General features: G+C 40.8%; 1 protein-coding gene across 3 annotated transcripts in view; it reads right to left on the reverse strand.

The window, feature by feature from the left end:
* Positions 1-3: 3 nt before the first annotated feature.
* Positions 4-17,666, reverse strand: part of STRBP (spermatid perinuclear RNA binding protein) — a 112,384-nt gene continuing 94,721 nt past the window's right edge. Inside the window, exons 13-19 of one of the 3 annotated variants that reach the window (XR_010382805.1) lie at positions 17,464-17,622; positions 14,293-14,427; positions 13,950-14,090; positions 11,197-11,320; positions 6,873-6,917; positions 912-1,045; positions 4-217 (exon numbers count right to left, since the gene is read on the reverse strand). Coding sequence is in view for 2 of the 3 variants with exons in the window: in XM_064490501.1 (XP_064346571.1) it covers positions 4,258-4,334; positions 6,873-6,917; positions 11,197-11,320; positions 13,950-14,090; positions 14,293-14,427; positions 17,464-17,622 (681 nt within the window). In the remaining variant the exon portion in view is untranslated. Of the gene's footprint in view, positions 1,046-3,368; positions 4,335-6,872; positions 6,918-11,196; positions 11,321-13,949; positions 14,091-14,292; positions 14,428-17,463; positions 17,623-17,666 lie in introns of those variants that run through there. The other 2 variants (XM_064490502.1, XM_064490501.1) reach the window with 2 other exon arrangements.

The raw sequence follows: 17,666 nt of genomic DNA on the forward strand, positions 1-17,666 counted from the left end.
ATATGAAACAAAATTCATTTTAATCTGTGTGTGTGTGTGTCTGTGTGTCTGTGTGGATCAAATACAACCTTAGCACAGAACATCTAACATACGAAATGCACTTATGGGACACACTAAACAAAGCAAATCCTTATTAAAATATTTGGCCTAACCCTCGTATCTTTTACATGAACTCCATGATGGTTGAATCAGGTGGGAAATAAGTCATCTACCTAACCTGGAAAAGACAGACAAATTGCCTTACGTCTGTTTGGTCTCTGCAGACTGGGTATTTACCATTCTGACTCTTGCCAAAACTGGTTCTGCAAATACTTAGCTTAACTCAATTACATATTTTTCCATAGTTACCTTAATATTTTGGTTTTTTTCATTTTCTATTGCTTTTTTTTTTATGGCTTCTTGCTGCTGTTGTATTAGGACATACAACACAGATCAGAGATATTCATTTCTCAAAGAAGTTTCTCTCCTTGAGAAATTGGCACTTTGATCCCCAGCTTAGGTAACAGCTACATAAATGGACCCACCGGCACCGTTACCAATCTTGCTGCTTATGAAATTCCAGCACTTTGGCCAAAAGAGTGCCCTGACGTGAAAATCCTCTTGGGCGAACACTTCCCACCACCAAATTCTTTTATTTAAACAGATACGTGTGTGTAATTCACATGTGTCATAAGTTTTTGCACATACACACACTTAACTCAGCAAAAGTGAAATGTCTCAAGTAGAAAGTTAATTACAAGGGTATTAAAACAAATGCTGAAAATAACTATTTTACATATAGATCATAAAAATTTTTTAAAGTAACACGACATAAGTCCTAGGAGATCAAATACATCATATATGATTGTCATATATGCATGTTGTGTTCATTGAGTTTTAATTTTCTTTAATCAGAAAATAAAAGAGCTTACCTTTGTATACCGAGACCACAGCTTACAGTCACTATATCTCAGCCTACTTTATACAAGTGATATGGCTACGAAGGTCCGAGGAGAACGAGAATAAAGTGAGATAAACGTGCTGAAAACTGCTTAAAAGTATTAACCTGAAATACACAGAGGGTCCAACACCAGTTTTAAAAATACATTAACGAGGTATTCCCAGCTCTTCAATTAATAACGGTGACTGATTCATGATTTTCAAACATTCACCCAAAATTTAACAAAAGAAGAAAAACAGAATCTATCAGTGGTTTGTTCCCCAGGTCAACAATTTGCAAGAGACTACAGACGACTGCAGGACTGCTCGCTTCACCGCACGTGCGCTGCATCTAGTCAGCGTGAGGTATGTTGGGAACCTGCTGGACCAATTACCTTGCAGAAGAGATGGGGTGCTCCCGCAGCCGGAAGGAACACGGGCTGCGGGCCACATCCCTGGCTGGGTGCCAGCCCCCATGCAAAGAATATGGCTTCAGGGAGGACCCCTATCTCTGAGGAATTATAATAGCACTAACTGATGCAGTCAGGAATGCAACTATTCAATTTATGTGCTAAAAAAGGTAAAAAACTGCCAGAAGATAGCACAGCTCACACACTAAGTTCTACACTGGTCTGTAAACTCCCTGACAAGAGACTATGCTAGGAGGGGTTAAGTACAGATATTGCTAGGTTTCCAAAGGAAAAGTTTTAAAACAGACACCGTGGCTTTGAGTAAGTCACTGCTTTCCAAAAGAAGGTGTCAGAGTGCTGTGTCTGAAAGCTGGAAAGCCTCGGGGGGTCACATTGCTCTTAAGACCACGACATAGAAATTGCCATTCAAGCCAGACAACCTGATGGTTCTAGAAGTCAGAGAAGAAATCTTGAGGGCCCAAGTGAATAATAAATGGTGCGACGCTCAGAGGCTGGCAATAGGGGCTGTCAATGAAAAAACCACCTACAGTGGAGAAAAGAGCAGAGAAGCAAAACTCTGTTAATTTCAGAGAATTTGGTGAAGCCAAAAGCTTCATTTATATTTCTCTGCCCTTTCAGCTGTAAGTGGAATTTTCATTACAAAATGGAGGGGTGGGAAAGGCAAAGGGGGGAGGGGGACACTTAATTCATTACAAAATTTAAACAGTTCAACTTGCATGGTTACCACTTCTAACAAAGGACTGACAGCTCAATTATTTTAAGTAAAGCAGAGAAATGTAAAAGTTTGCAGCAACTGGGCAGGTTTACAACATGGTTAGTAACTTCCAACAAACAACAAAATTAAAAAGAAAAAAAAAAAGACTTGGTAGAAACCATTTGAAATGACTGCCATCATGTTGGAAAACAGCACAGCTCCCTTGTCACCATTATAGAGGGGTTGAGTTACGACACTGAGTCAGCTACTTCAGAAGAATTTTCTAAAGAGAAATCTCCAGAGAGATTCCAACTTGGAATGCAAATTTGACAATTTCAAGTAACAGTGCAGCTGCAGCTGCCAGTTAATAGTATTCCAAAAACATAGAGGGCTGTTGTAAATATTTAATTAATAAAAACTGGGCACTACCAGCCATGCTTTTTCTTCTCAGTGATGGCTCTGTTTCATCCATAGGTCAGCAAAACGAGTCAATGAGACATGAAAACTCCCAGCTGAGGTGGGGCCCTCTATGTACGTCTAGCCACTAATGCACAGAATGAGAATGGTAAGTTCACAGCTACTTCCAGCAAGTGATGAGGTTTTATTAAAGTATCACCCACCACTAATAAAGACAAAAGGTCAAGGAGCAGAAGTAACAAACAAGCCATCGTGCAAAATACATGTATCTGAGAAGTAACACTAACATTTGTTTTAAATTGCCCATTTCGTCCTCATTTGGTGGTCCCACAGAAGTCTGGTACAGTTTGCTGTGTTTTGTGAAGCCCATTCTCAACGATGGGCACTGTTCAGCTCCAAAAAACAGAATTGAAAAAAGAAGAGGAAAGCTAATTCATACTAAAAATGGACGTTTTTGAGACACAGCAACTTATAAATATCGACCTGGGACCGCACTGCTGCCTTCATGGGGGTGAGTACCTTAATGAAACCATTACCTTCTAGTAACATCATCGGCTTTCCAAACAAGGTGAGAATGCACGTGGGACTTAGGTCTGCACCCTTCACAGAACAGCACAATGTTACCGACTGATCATTTTTCACCAGCTTCATCAGGTGTCTTAAAAATAAATGCTGACCCATGGCTGAAACCTGTCACTTTTCACAGCAGCACTCAACAAGAACTGGGACAATCGAAGAGCAAGTTTTTATGGGGACCCTGTTGCTGCTTTAGATTCTGATGTAATTGAAGAGGATAAGAGACCCTTCAATGAATCCCAGAAAAATCACTAATCTTCTGTCTACATGAAAAAAGCCAGGGAGTGAACACAGTATCTTACAGAGTGAAGAAGGCCACAAGAACAAGAGAGGGTGATTGATTGATTAATTTATTATTATTTTTTTTAAACTTGGAAATTCGGAAACTAAAATAATCACATTCCTCCTTCCCCATCTCTGGGTAGTGCCATCATTTGAATAAGCAATGCTCGGACAACAGAATATACCTTTATCACGGGGATACCCTCAGATAGCAGGAGTGCAAAGGGCTTACAAAGGAAGTAGACTGGCTCAGACTAACAATCGCCTTTGCTTTGTTTTAGCAGTTTGCTTACAAATGAATGGGTTTCTAGGGCTAAGTTATTATTAGTTTTCAATTCTTTATAATTTGATACCAAAACATATCAAAAATAATAAGCTAAAACAATATTCAAACCCATATTTTATTGGCTTTAATTATACACTTCAATATTTACAAAGTTAAGGTTTAAATGAAAAGTGTCTATTGTATTAAAAAAAATAACTACAGCCCGAATTAAAGTGCCCTGGGGCAGATACATATCAATCAGCTTAGCATCAGTGACTGCATCAGGAACCAGGCAGTACTCTGTGTTACAACAAAGCAGTTTATTTGTGATCAGTGTTTGACTCTATACATCCTTCACAAATTTAATATTACATAATCTGATACTCCTCATAAACTCTGAACTGCTAGATTTATTTTCTTAGAACAGAAGGGCTGGTATAAGTTATTTTCCGGAAATGAGGTACCGTTTCACAGAACTAGTTTCTTTTTGTTTGTTTGTTTTCAAGTTTTAGAGAACTAAATTTGCATTTGTTAAAATCAAAAAGTAGGAAAGATGTTCTTTACAAATAACTTTGATCAAGTATGTGTTCAAAGAAAGCAGGATAAAAAGGCTTTTTCTCTAACATTCTTATGTACTGTATTGTTGTTCAATTGGAATTAGCTTCTGTCATTTGCTAAAAGAATGAGTAGTGGGGAACAGGATATGTTGGGAATTTCATAACGGGTAACAGAACCATTCTCTTGGGTAAACCTACAGAGAAAAGAAACGGAGAGGACTCCAAATAAGTTTAATAATCCAATAAAAATTTTCAGGTTAAAAAAAAAATCTTACAGTTAACCTTTTCCAGATTAGTCAGTCAACATGTACCATTTTGGAAGAGGCCCACAAACTATGAAATTACTCTTAGTATTCTGATAATATTTTCCACAAAAAATTAAAAATTCAGATGGCTACATCATAGGAAGAATGATATTCAGAAAGCAGTTTCATTTGAATGAGCTGCCTTGAATTCTAAAGCTCAAAAGCAATGCCATTGATTAAAATTCTCAAGTGACTCTCAGTTTGGCACATCACATATTACTGGAGAAACAGGGATTGTCAAGATTCATAGCACAGCTTTCCCTGCAGGCCTCAACTTCCCAGAAAGACAGCTCCAACTGGAGTGGGGCAAGCTGTCTATCTTAATGGCTATCACCAATATTGGCATGGCAAATCTGGAAAGATTAATCACTTTCTTGATTTTGTAATTAATGAGTTCTTGTGGCCTCACAAACTTCTGCACACTCGAGCAAGATTTGAAATCTGCTTATTTCTGTTCTAATGTTTAACCTATGGAGAAATCACAAAGCAGCAACAGCAGGTATTCGAGAGCACCAGATGATCAGAGGGAAATTACCCCACATGCAACAGCTTTACAAAGGCCAAAAGACATATTTACCTTACAGCCAAAATAAAGCATCGTTTTAGTAGGTTGGCATCACAGTAACATTTAAAAACCAAATCTTTTATGTGAAAAATGGGGGCATTAAATTTCACCAGCTTTGGAAGTCAGTTATATGGCACATGGAAGAGAGGAGAGCCTTCTGAAGAGGGGGCTCAGAGGCCACAGGGTGAAAGTATGTTAGAGGAAAGGGAGGAAAAAAGAGAGAAAACTTTAAAAGACTGACGAAAATCCTGACTGTAGCTTCAAGACTAAATATACGAGTGTTTTAAAGGGAAAAATTAAGCTCTAGCAAACCTGTACTAAAGAACATGGGACTTAAACTGTGTCTAAAAGAAAGACACAGACTTACGGACCTGCCCTAGGAGGCAGATGCTCTGGTGCTCACACAAGACATATTGCGATGAGTCTAGTAAGTCAAAATGTATTTGGATAAACTGACCAGACTTAATTCACAGTAAGGATGAGGCAGGCGGTCAGGATATCCAGAAGTTCAGTGAATGATAAAAACAAATGGCCAAATCAAACAGAGCTACAGAGTTTGAATTTAGAGGAAATTCTAAGTGATCGATAGCATATTCTTGAATGAGTCCCCAGGTCCTAACCACCCCATTATCTAAGAATATGCGGACCCAACCTGAGTGTCCAGAGGAGACAGTCAGGTAAGCATGCAACTCTGGACTCTGCCTCAGAGAACAAGCAACCGAAATGTTTGACCCTTACAGCTCTCCACAGCTTTCCAGGACCTAAACTGTCTATTTTAATGGGGAAAGTGGTCAAACTGTTCACTTTCTACAATTATGAAATCAGATGAAGCTTCAATTTATCAGTGTTTTAAAGACCCATAATTTTCATCCAAACAAAAATGGAAACGCAGATGCATGAAGAGGAACAGCATGATAACAGCCCTGAGGCTCGTGTGAAGGACCAAAGCCACAGGCAGCAGGACAGCCAAGGTCTTCCCTCCCAAGCGCGTGCGCACCCGGCCCGGGTCGCACTGCTGCGCAGACATTCCCGTGCGCACAGGCTCGCTCACGCTCACACGCTCTCACATACGCACACACACTTGCTCTCTGTTTTCTCTCAATGACAAACGTCCTGCAGGTGGCTGATTCTATAACATGTAGCACTCGGGTTTGGAAAAATGTCTGAGAGAGCATATCACTGACTCCAAACCTACTGCCTCCATTGCACATAAACCTCATTCAAAAGTTACCCAAAGGGCCACGGGGTTCACTTCTGCATTTGCCTTTGTTTTTCACTTTTGGAAAGAGAGAACATATTCCTATGATTTTCTTGCACATATTAGAGACTTTCTGCAGTAAGCACCTGAGTGACACTGCTGGTGACACCCCCCTAGGAGCTGTTTACTCCAACTCTAAAGCAAAATTTATGAAAAAGGATGATAGCTACAAATCTGAAGTTAGCATTTCCTATCCCTAACTCAAACCACCCACAGTGCACACAGGGTCAAACTAGAATCTTAAATGCAGCTATGTAACTGGCAGCAGCCAAGCTAGAAACAGGGTATGGCCCTTCAGTAGCCTTTGAATGGAGTGTAAGTTGGCTGTAAGAAGAACTACTTAAAATATTTAATTTCAATATGGTCAGAAACAGGCAATTAGAACAAGCAGTCCTTCAGTCAGGCAAAGCAGAGAGAAGAGCAACTCCAACCAAACCAAGAACCACAAGGTTGTGGCATTTTCAAAGGGAAATTAAGTTGGGTCACTAGAATGAACAGGTCTGAGATCCTCCAATTCACTTAAAGAAACCCTAGATGCAAACTGTGCTTTGGACTGCTCCGACAGAGTTGCTACGAGAAGAAATCAGTAAGATGGTGTACATACCATAGGCAGGGGCTGCTGTGCTGTAGCCATAGGGTGTCCCATAGCCTAGTGCAAAGAAGAAGAATGCAGATCAGTTCTGGGCAGAGGGCAGTCAGCACTGGCCCAGTTCACAAGCACCCCCTTGCCCGCACCTTGGGCCCTGAGGACTTCATCCAGATTTTGGCTGAATGAGAACCCTTCCCAGAATGGCCCCAGTCTACTGATCCCTCCATGCCTGTGTTAAGTGGAGGCTTTCTGCCATGGCCTCCCAGGCGCTGCTGACCTACCAGAACAGCCTGTTTCTTTCTCACTACACTTATCACACTATTATAATTATCACCTCCTTGTCTGTGTTCCCCACTAGAATGGCAGAGACCCAAGACTTAGACATCTTTGCATCACCTGAATCTAGCAGAATGTCTAGCATATAGTAACCACTCATTAAATATAATTTTTTAAACAAAATACTTAGAACCACTCAAATTACCAATTTCTCAAAGTTGGAAAACAGAACTTTCCAAGTCTCTTTTTAAAAAAGCAGTGGCCCAGCAAGCTGGAGCCTTAACTGCCACTGCAGACAGCACACGGGCCGAGCTGTGACTCAAGGGGCAAGGACCACGTCTCCTTGACATTAGAATCCCAGGCCCCAGCACAGGGTCTCTCAGTAAGTGTCGGCAAAACTGACATTAGATCTGGTGCCTATGAGAAAGGCTCATATGGTCAATAAAACAAGTACACAGAACCCAGAAGCTTTTGAACCACGTGGTTCTGGCACTAGTTTCTCACACTTCCTTAGACGCATAACTTAGGAGCTGCCACTTTCATCTGTAAGACAGAGACAATTCCAAGCTGCCTGACAGTGTTGTCGGGATTAGAAATACTACGTTAATAGAAATGACAATCTCTAATCTTTCAGTAAAATGACTTTAAAAAATATAAATACTAAATCACTTGGGTAAATCTGTAGGAAAAACTGGTTTCTAAAATAGAACAAGGGCATAAAATCTACGTGGGCTCTTCACACGGCGTCCAAACAAAATCAAGCTTGTTTACTTTCCAGTCCCTTCTTCTATCGCTTCTGCTGCTAGGGGCTTCTTCCCCCAACCCCGTTCTCTAACTGACCAACTGCAACTCACTGTCTAGACACCACGTCTTCTGTAAAGTCCCCCAGTTCTGCTCTTCACCCCTCCGCCCACCCTGCGTTAGCCTGCATCATCACACAGTGCTCACTCAAGCGTCTGTTCCTACCCCACGTGACCTCAAGCATTCGCCGGGGCAGACTCTTGGTCTCAGTCATCTTTGAATGCCCAGTTCCAAATCTCTTGTTTGAGATAAAACACTCAACTGTATGTTGAATAAGTAAACAGCTCTTACTGACTGAAAACATTTTCTAAGATACCAATTTTTTTCACTTTTTAGTCTATACTTCAGTCATTTAAATCTGTGGGTAGTACAACTTAAGTCTTTAGTGCTCCCTAAATCATATTTCAAGAGGGAACAAGGCAGCTGAAATAAGCAGTAGGAAAAGTATCAGAGGCCAAAAGAGAAACTAATGTCTAAAAAAGAAATACCAAATATCATCAAATTTATTCCAGGAAAAGGCAGCTTGCTTGCTAAGCCTACAGTTTCAAGTGTTTCACCAAAACATCCTTAAAGAGATGAAACTACACCTACTAAGTTGGCCACTAATCAGGCCACTGGGGTTCTAATCCTGACTTCACCTCCCACTAGCAAGATGACTTTGAGTCACACCTGCCTGCCATTTAACCCCTCTGAGCCTCACCGTCTTCTGCAGTAATTGAGTTGGCAGACAAACATAATTAAGTGATACATGTAAAAGTACTTACCACAGTCCCTGCTGCATGAAATACACTCTGCAAATGGCATATAACCTGCTCATAATCTAAACTGACCGACTCTGAATCCTCACCAGGAGAGAAGAGAATTTCCTTTTTAAAAAGTTTCAGGAGACAGGCCTTTCCCAGAGGTCAGTGTGATGACATGAGAGAGAAGCTACTACAGAGCAAAAAGTCAAACGTCAGGGTTCCTCTCACCATCACCGCCACTAGCCGATGCGATGGCCACTGACCACCAAGCGCAAGGGAAACATTCAAGGCCCAGCAGCCAAACACAACTGGACAAGCACATCATCAAAGGAAGAGAGTTCACCTCAGTAACCTGCCTGCTACTGTTTAATGGAAGCTGCTTCCTCTAATAAGACATTAAATAAGGCAAAGAATATTAAATTTCCCTAGAAACAGTGTCTTCATTTTGGACACATAAACTGTATCATACTGGAAGTAACCTCCCCTCCCTCTGTCCCCCTACCGCTCATCTTTCAGCATTCTGTCTCCTTAAAACCATCCAATCTACTTCCTCCGGCTAAAGATCCTAGCAGACACACTTGAAACCTCACGCTTTTTCATTCTCCACATTAAACACATCAGTTTTGCTTCTGAAGTTTTCCTTTCACCTGTTCACTTCTCACCACCCATCTACTTCTCTACAGCCACTGGAGATCCCGCCACTGCATTTTGTCTGGGCTGGGTTTACAAAAACCTTGTAATTTATCTTGTCATGCCGACTTCTGTCCCTGCAATCTATTCACCACACTATAGAGAGGGATCTACACAAATAGGGACTGATTTTGTCACTTCTCATAGAATCCTGCACAATTTCCCACTGCACTGAAGTTCTAAGACCAAAATCCAAACCGTGGCCTCCAGGACTGGGACTGAGCACCCAGCTTTAGCTCAAATCACCCTGCACTCCTCCCCGCCCCACTCCACACACACACACACACACACACACACACACACACACACACACACACACACACACACACACACACACACACACACACACACACACACACAGTGCTCTCTACACTACGGACATACTGTCCTTCCTCTGATTCTCCGAATGAGCCACGCTCCCCACCACCAGCACCACAGGGCTCCGACATGCTCTTCCCTCTGAGTGCAACACTCTTCCATCCCGACCTTCTCTGAGTTAACTCCTGTTCATTCCTTAAAGCTCAGCTCTTGTCCGGCCTTCAGGGAAGCCTTCCAGTCCCCAACACTAGACTAGACCAGGTTTCTCAGCTACGTTCTCTCATGGCATCATGCCCTTCGCCTCTGTCACATGACCTCAGTCTATAATTTTGAGTATTCATCAGTATGTCTCACCTTTAGACCACACACCACAGGAGAATAAAACCCACGTCTGGTGTGTCGAAGCAGGCACACAGTATTTGAATGACCAAGTATATTCTTTATATGACACATCTTTGAGCGGTGCCCCTACTGGAATCAACCTCTAGAAGCTTACTTCCAAAGCCACATCATCCACAGAACTTCCCAAACAGCCTATTCTAATTCTTTCTAGAAAAAACCCACAATTTAACTGAACTTCTAAGAGCGTTACACAAAACTAATGACAGGGTAAGACCCGGTCCTTATGACAATTTCATCTTACCAATTACAAGCAGTTTACTTGTCAAGTTCAAAGTTCCACACTGTCAGCATCACAGGGAACTGGACTGTAACAAGACAGCAGTGCAGCCTCAGCCGAACAGCGTGAGGCTCAGAGAGAAGCAGAGACGGCACCCTTCCCAGCCCCTCAGCCACGTGGGGCACCGGAGGGAGCATCAGCGCTGCAGCCGGAGATGCCGGTGCTCACAGCCCTGCTCCTCCATCTCCATGACGTCTCACACCGAGCTATCTGCCTTCCCTCCCTAGACTTCAGTTGCCTCACCTGGGAAATGGAGATAATTTCTACTTCAGGAAACACCATGAAGATTAAAAATAATTCAGTAAAATCATTTATATGAAAGTATCTGATGTATACTAAGCTCTGGATAAGTAAGTTCCCCCTTTTCTCTTTTGTACTTCTATAGCCTTTGGTGATTCTCAAACATGAGTTAAAGAAATGTCAACGTTGTCAGGCTTTACCCCCATCAAACTGCCTCTTATCAGTCATTTTTACCACCTGTTAAACCCAACCTGTCATCTCTGACCCCACTAAATACACCTGCTCAGATGTCCAAATTCCCTAATCTGTGGAGTATCTTTTAACTTCCTCATTGTCAAAATATGTCCCTTCAACCAAGTGTAACACTCCTTATTCGTCACCTCCCTCCTGAAAGCCCCTAGTCACTCAGCAGATTCCAGGAGAAAACCTATGACATTTTGTAGACTTTCTTCTTTTGAATTTCTGTGCACACTCATCTTACAGCCGTATTATGTGTCCAGAAACCCTGTATAACCCTGGAAAATACAGGAGAAGCTGATCTCCAAACTCCGGCCCAGAAGAGAAGGCAGGCGTCTCACAGAGCGTACTATACCTGGAGCTATGTAGCCCGGAGCCGCTGTGGCCCCAACAAAAGCTCCTCTTGTCAGAGTTCCTCTCCCTCTGCCCCGAACAGCTTGGACTGCTGCGGACACAGCTGTATTCACAACACCCTTTGCCTGTTAAAAGTAACACATTTCATTACTGAGAGAAATAAGATCATCTCATCAATTCTGTAACGTACAACGTCTGTGAGAAACCTGAGCCTGTACATGAGACAAGCAGTCTACGACCTTGAATCTTCAGTTTATCATCTGCAAAGTGAAAGTGATGTCTACCTTACAGAGTTGTTCTGGAGAATATGCTGGCACGCAGAAGTAGGCAAATAAATTCTTTTCACTTGAGGGTTACCCAGGAAGAGTTTATTTTCTACGCACAAATTTCAGCAGTCAAATGACATACATCCAAAGTCATTTTAGGCCTGACTAAATTAGACACTTGATACCTAGGTTCAAAATCCACTGAATTCTCCATTGATAGACAAAAAATACAACAAACCACCTAGAATTAGCTGTGAACCCAAGTGGGTAAAAAAACAAAAAAAAGGAACTAAGACAGGAAGACCAAAGATGCAAGATGAGATGCAAGTTCCTGCTCTAAGCAGCCGAGACCTCAGGAAGGTCACGTGACTCCTCTGAGCCTGCTGCTGCTGCTGCTGCTGCGTGTGTGCATGCGTGCGTGCGCGCGCGCCCACCTCAATCACCTCTAACGTCCCTTCTTGCTCTGAAATGCCACGGGACTCTAGTGAAGTCACTACTCTCTATGAGAGCCTCCCCACTAATTGTACAATGAGGATTATGACACCCTCTTTATTTTCCTTACTTTACAGCAGAAAGAGCAACTAAGAGGATAGAAAACTCTCAAAAGTAGAACAGATAAGGAGCAACAGTATACAGGGCTGCTAAAACACTCCTTTCCAAAAGTGAAATTTCAAGAAAATAAAAGAATATCTAATGTCAAATTAAATATTGTATTTATTTTTTAATATAAAGATATAACCAAAACTCAAGCTCAGTAAACTCAAGAAACTATTAATATTCCCTGCTATAACCAAGCTGCAGGGGAAGGAGGTGCAAAGCCTCAAAATCATTACATGATGAAGTCAGCCTACACAGTCAGAGCGCACACACATTATCACTCACACAGAAACCGGCATCTCTCCTCCGAGGACAGCCCCCACTGCTAGGGCGACCGGACACAAGGCAGTCTCAAGGTCGGCTGGATCATGCACAGAGCACAGCCATTTTAATTTTGGGCTGAAAAAAATCCAACCCACGCATCCAAAATAGACTGCTTCTTGGCTGTCAAGCACATTGAACATGTGAGTTTTATAGCTTCTAGTATGGAAAATTTCTAAAAATGAGTGAACTTTATGCAAACATCTTTTTTTTTTTAAACACAGCTTAGTCAAATGTAGTCAGGAAGCAACAATCTGGCGGCAGAGTGACTCCACACAAATCAAGCTCGTGTCTCCTAGAACCAAACCGAACTATCTAGTCAGTATCAGCACAGAGGCTTTTTAAACACTGAAGTTAACTGACCAAGATACAAGATGCAGCCCATGAGAAAAACACACCAAAACAAACAAGGTAGCAATTATCTTTCTACTCATTTAGAATATATTCTAGATTTTAGGAAACGAAAGCCCATTTATCCTCTCTCTACATGTATACCACTGCAATTTAAATGCTTTCTTTGTATTTCATCTCAGTAAGTTAGTTTTCCTTGTTTATATTTTGAATCCTAGACTATATGCAGTGTTTATTAAAGTAAATACAAGAAGTTTAAATGAACACAAAACAAATTTCTAAGGCAGATATAACATGCAGTAGGAGAATGCCCATGGTCTTTGGAAGGAGAAGAACGAGGTTTTCAAGGGAAACTTTACCATCAGTTAGCTATGTTACTACATGCAGTAACTTACTGTGCTCAGGTCTCGTTCTTTCATCTGTAAAATGAGATCTATTCTGTCCTCTTATAATGGACTTTGCATGTGTAAAAGAAACAAACTTTAACACAGAATCTTAAATAATCTAAGCTTCCTTCCATTAGTATAAACATTTTTACTGGACTTGTTGCTGTCCCACAAGACCCTCAGACTCAATGCAGCAGTACTCGAGGGAGGGACTGTGTCTTATACTTCCTTACGTATCTCTTCTCTCCTCACAATCGTGCATATGGTATATATCTAGAAAATATTTCTGAATACATCAACGAATGGGTGGAAGAATCTGTTATTCGAAAGCATGTAATTAGGAGGCTACCTTTTCTACTACAATCTTGGGCCTTCAGCTCTGACATTCCCAGTATCAGTAATGAACAGAAGCAGCACAGGGTCAAGTTCTACTGTACCGCCCTCAAAGGAAAACCCAAAATAAATAATGCAAAAGGACAAAGCTGGAAAGGAAGTGGGAGAGCATCTGCAGCCTCTGATGAGAGTAAGTCCCAAATACTCTTGGCAGCTTCCCTAAACTAAGCAAGTGCTAATGTCTCATTAAAATCCCAGCCCTTCGATGCTCTACCTCGTCACCAGTGACCTAAAGCCCCCAAATAATGCTAGTAGTCTCTTTTTAATATATAATTTGCCTAGAAAGACCACAAAACAGGGAACCACTAATCATATTTCTATTATTCATGATCTAACCTAAAGAAAAGGCTGTCAACTCCAAGAAAGAGAAGCAACTTCAGAAAAAGCTGAAGTGGCACAAAGACAGGATGTCTTTCAAAGGTTTAATGCTTAACTCATACCTGAGGGATAATCTTCTTTTTCTTATTATTTGCTGCATTGGGTCCAGAAAACAGCTTCTCCAGGGCAGCTAAAGCTGCACTTGCCTTTGCCACTTTCTTATTTGGACCTGCACCTCTGAACTTCTGTCCATCTACTTCTACCTAAAATCAAGAACAACACTCTGCGATTATCCCATGCAATTCCTCTATGACGTTTTAATTTAAATGTATCATAACACAGAAAACACCAAAAGTCACAAAGTGCCACAAGAACTGACTCAGTCTACAACTTTTTTACATATAAGCTCAGGATATCCTCTGTCTTTGAGGGGAAGGTGAGGTTGGCTCGCATCTAGGTACACACCTCCATCACAAAGCGTTTGTCATGGCTTCCACCGGTCTCCGAGATGAGTTCGTACTTAAGACCTCTTCTTTTTTCATTGAGCTCCATTACAGGATTTTTGCCACTTGCTGTGAGGATAGGGCCCTGAGTTCTTACCTAAAAGGAGGTTCAATCAAGTAAGATTTTAGAGTATTAAATTTCTTATTAATACAATTATACTGTGTCTCTGCTGAAAAAGAAGCTCAAAAGTTGTATTTTAAAGCATTTAGGAGCTAGGACACATGATCACTTCTATATACGAATGACAAAGTATCTGTAGTATGGAAACTCTACAAGCAGTAAACACCACAGTCAGGCATCTGGCCAGCCTGCCTTTGAAGCAGAGCTGCCTCAACAGATCAGAATTCAAGAGCAGGATGGCCCTGCCATCACGTGGCACTCCAGGGTCTGATCTGGGTGCTCACAGTCTAAGAACAACACTCTAAACAACCAGCAATGTAGACAGAATAGCTGAGATTCTCACGACTTCTGAGCTTTCACTGGTTTTCATCTTTAGTAGGAAGAAATAATCCCAATTTGGGAGATGCAAAGAAAGCGTTCCTACACACCTCTCAGTCTCTCTCAAGAGATTTAAGGGCACCTATGATAAAAACAGTAGGCTCTGAATTCTGAAATTTAAAAATAATAAAAGCAGTCACTCCCTGTGTAGCAGGACGACATTACAATCACTGTAAAACAATGTATATTACAGAGCAGATGTATGCTATGGAAACAGTACAAGAATCATTTTCTAGGGCAAACAGGATAGTTTTCCTGAAGTGACATGCAAACCTAACCTTAAAAGGACCAGACCATGACAAGGAGGAAATGATGGAGAAGGACATTCTGGATGGAAGAAACAGTCATGCAAAGGGCCAAGAGAAGGAAAGAACAACTCTTCAGGAAACAGCAGGAAGTTCCGTTTGGCTGTACAAGGGAGGAGGAGAGGAAGGCAGGACCAGATTAGAAACACCCTAGACTGAGCCAAACCATAAAGAACTTCAAATGTCATGCAAATGAGCATTGGCTTTATGATAGACAACAAGGAGCCACTGAGAGATTTAATCTGGGAACATTCATGATTAGATTAGGGAGGGAAACGGTCTAAGAAGAACTGACATGAGGAGGGGTAAGACTAGAGGCGAGGAAGAGAAGTAATTCATGTAAGACTATGAAGGTACAAATGAAGAGAGAGGATAGCACCAAAAATAAAACCACAAAATACCACAAAACTGTAATTTTAGAGAGCCCCAAGGACTGAGCACTTTTTGAGTTAAAGATCACGTATATAATTCTGCCACAGTAATAGTTCAAGACATGCTAAACAAAGAGATGAATTATTATGTATAACAGAATCTTTATGTATCTAAACCCAAAGACAGCAAGATTTTCTTAAAGTTCTCTATGCTGATTTAATAAGTGGTTGATGCTACAGAAGTGAAACACTGGACAATTTTTAAAGACAAGTTTAAAAAAAACATTCCTGGGTCTTCTGCAATAAACATCACTTCCTGAAGAGTTTTCAGAAACCACATTTTTTAAATACCAAGGCAAATTTCTGGTCTCCATCTTTAAAAGGTGAGTAACTTCTGAAACTATTCTATGATAATTACTCTCTGCTTTCCAGATCTGAAATAACTATTATAAAAATGAGTCAAGACAAAAATATTTGCATTTCTAATCAGTTACTACTATTTTAAATGAATAATAAGAGCTTTCTCCCCTCCCCATTACTACACTATATGGAAATAAAGCATAGACGTATTCATGATCAGAACCTCCATATACTCTTACAGCTGCTATTAATGCAGCCCACACTGCTCTCTCCTTTCCTAATTCCCTCTGAACTTAACAGTCTGAGCCTCATAATTAATGAGCTCTTTCTCTTTTAGTATTTATAACATTGCCAGCAAAACATCTCGCCCTGCCCGAGACCACCACTTACGAATGACTGATCCTCTCCAAATCTAGGGCCACTTCTCTCCTCCACAACATCACACGAAGAGTCAAGCACAGCTTTCACAGGCCTCAGCCTCCATCAGTCTCCTCCGTATTGGCCCACCTGGTACTTCACAAATCTTTACTTTCATGACTCCAGATAATATACCTCCTAGTCCTTGGCCCAGAATGCTTTCTTTCTGCCTCTTCCCCACATAGAAAAATCCTACTCATCACCTTAAACCAAGCTCACATTTTACTACCTTTGATTTTACACATGTGTACATTTCATAATCATGTCCTCCTTTGAGATTTTACATATTACATTCATTTTGTAATCACGGTGCTTATCACATTACATCATAATTAGTTATAAGCATGTCTTTTGCCCCTCTATCCCGAGAGCATCTTGAGACTCTGGACACAATTTCTGCAGCATCCAGCAGTGGGGCAGGTACTAAGAAGGGTTCACAGATTCAAAAAATTATACGCCACTAAGTCTTTGATAAATATTCATTATTACAAATAACAAAAAATATTTTTAAATTTAATGTAAGCTCTTGCTGTTTCTTTAAACCAATTTTCCTTACGTAAAACGCTACAAGAAGCAAAGGCCCCATGAATTCCCAAATAAGCTGTGTATATTGGCACTTGGATTTTTGTCCTATTCTGTTATCTGTGACAGTAAGTCATAGGTTAAGACTTAGTCTGAGGAACATACTAGGCTATGCCCTCCTCAGGGCTGCACCAACTCAGTGATGACCCCACTGACCCCTATAGTTTAGCACAATTAATCCTAAATTTCCCGTTAAGAGTTTTTTGTTTTTCACTCTTCATTTATTGTTAACACTCTCGATATATTGTAATTGTGAAGTGCTGGAAGCAACTTCTACGGCCAGCAAAAGATAAATGCTAGTTAAATTAGGGTACATCCACAAGTTGTGCAGTATAGTTATGTTTACAGATATTTTTAGAGTTAAGTGAAAAAAAAAAAAAAACAAGATGTAAAACTGCATGAAAATGTGAGTGCCTTCATAAAAATATTTGTAGAAAAAGGCTGGATCAAAATAAACCAAAATATTAATAATGGCTGCCTCTGAAATACATACATTTGTATGTGCTTTTGCTTTTCTCATTTATACTTCTCCATACCACTCAAATTCTCTACAATGAACATACATTTTTTTCCCTAAAGAAAAAAATATGTAAGTATACCTCTAAGGTACTGGAGGTTTCAGTTGTAGAATTTCCAGTATTATTGCTTGAGTTTGAAGACACTGTTTCATTTTTGCCTTCATTATCTGATTTTTCATCGGAACTCATACATTCAATATCTGCATCGAAGCCTGTTGGGTATCCCATTGCCTGCAATACCTACACAAATTACATTAAGATTCAGTTTTATTCAAACACTAGAG

The sequence above is a fragment of the Camelus dromedarius genome, chromosome 10, assembly GCF_036321535.1.
Source record: "Camelus dromedarius isolate mCamDro1 chromosome 10, mCamDro1.pat, whole genome shotgun sequence".
NCBI classification, from domain to species: Eukaryota; Metazoa; Chordata; class Mammalia; order Artiodactyla; family Camelidae; genus Camelus; species Camelus dromedarius.